The sequence below is a fragment of the Aplysia californica genome, unplaced genomic scaffold (assembly GCF_000002075.1).
Source record: "Aplysia californica isolate F4 #8 unplaced genomic scaffold, AplCal3.0 scaffold01474, whole genome shotgun sequence".
Classification (NCBI taxonomy): domain Eukaryota; kingdom Metazoa; phylum Mollusca; class Gastropoda; order Aplysiida; family Aplysiidae; genus Aplysia; species Aplysia californica.
In genome coordinates this window covers 74,502-75,929 of record NW_004798744.1, presented here as the reverse complement: position 1 = coordinate 75,929, position 1,428 = coordinate 74,502, and the positions used below count along the sequence as shown (strand labels likewise).

Here is a 1,428-nt window from a genome sequence, read left to right as displayed (position 1 = left end):
GCTGACCTGTCCTAGACTGTGTGGCAAGGAAAGACAAGGCTGACCTGACTGTGTGGTAAGGAAAGACTAGGCTGACCTGTCCTAGACTGTGTGGCAAGGAAAGACTAGGCTGACCTGACTGTGTGGCAAGGAAAGACAAGGCTGACCTGTCCTAGACTGTGTGGCAAGGAAAGACAAGGCTGACCTGTCTGTGTGGCAAGGAAAGACAAGGCTGACCTGTCTGTCTGGCAAGGAAAGACAAGGCTGACCTGTCCTAGACTGTGTGGCAAGGAAAGACAAGGCTGACCTGACTGTGTGGTAAGGAAAGACTAGGCTGACCTGTCCTAGACTGTGTGGCAAGGAAAGACTAGGCTGACCTGTCTGTGTGGCAAGGAAAGACAAGACTGACCTGTCCAGCGATTGGCTGCCTCCCTCGCCTCCGATGTCTGACCTCTGACCTTGTGCAGCACCTCAGGGTCACTCTCGCGGTACTTCTCCAGCTCTCGTGTGAGCACCTCTCGCTCCGCCCTGCGCTTGGTCAGCTCCTCCATCACTTCCTCCCTCTCATCCTGCCGTCATAGACAACGATCCTTCATCTTTTTGTTGTAGTTTTAGTAACAACACAATAATGTCATACAAGTGGCGAAGAATAGAGGTGTTACAAGAGAGTAACAAACACAAAAAAGAAGGAGGGGAGATAAGGACGATAGATGTTTGATAGGAAAGAAGAAGCAAACCACACCAGAGCACCCGCCTGCCACCCACAATATTACTTTTGGAACACCCAATATGGAGCATATTTTCAGAGAATTTTTTACACTTCAACACGGCCTATGTAATGTTCCTAGGAAGTATAGGAACATAGTTATATATATATAATATGTCCTATATCAGGATATATAGGAATATAGTTATATATATAAATATATGTCCTATATCAGGATATGTAGGAATATAGTTACATATATAAATATATGTCCTATATCAGGATATGTAGGAATATAGTTATGTCCTATATCAGGATATGTAGGAATATAGTTTTATATATAAAACATGATAAATGAACTAACATACTGAAGAGTGTAATCAAACATGATAAATGAACTAACATACAGAAGAGTGTAATCAAACATGATAAATAAACTAATATACTGAAGAGTGTAATCAAACATGATAAATGAACTAATATACTGAAGAGTGTAATCAAACATGATAAATGAACTAATACGAGGGCTGTCCCACGGAAAACCGGAATTTGGCTGTAATTTGAAAACTATTCAATATTTTCACATTCTGTAAACACACACTTGTAAAACAATCATATTGAAATTTCCAGATTGAACACCATGAGCATCGCACTAACCAAACGAACACAGCAGTTCTCCAAAGATAGCTACCCACTTGGAAAATTGGTCAAGGATAGAAGTGAGATCTGTCATTCGGTTTCTG

General features: G+C 41.5%; 1 protein-coding gene across 1 annotated transcript in view; it reads right to left on the bottom strand.

Annotated features, from left to right (window-relative positions):
• Positions 1 to 65: 65 nt before the first annotated feature.
• The window catches only part of LOC106013903 (meiotic nuclear division protein 1 homolog), a 13,191-nt gene continuing 11,828 nt past the window's right edge, over positions 66 to 1,428 (bottom strand). The window contains exon 3 of the mRNA XM_013090756.2: positions 66 to 548. Within this exon, the coding sequence (XP_012946210.1) occupies positions 324 to 548 (225 nt within the window). The 3' untranslated portion in view covers positions 66 to 323. The remainder of the gene's footprint in view (positions 549 to 1,428) is intronic.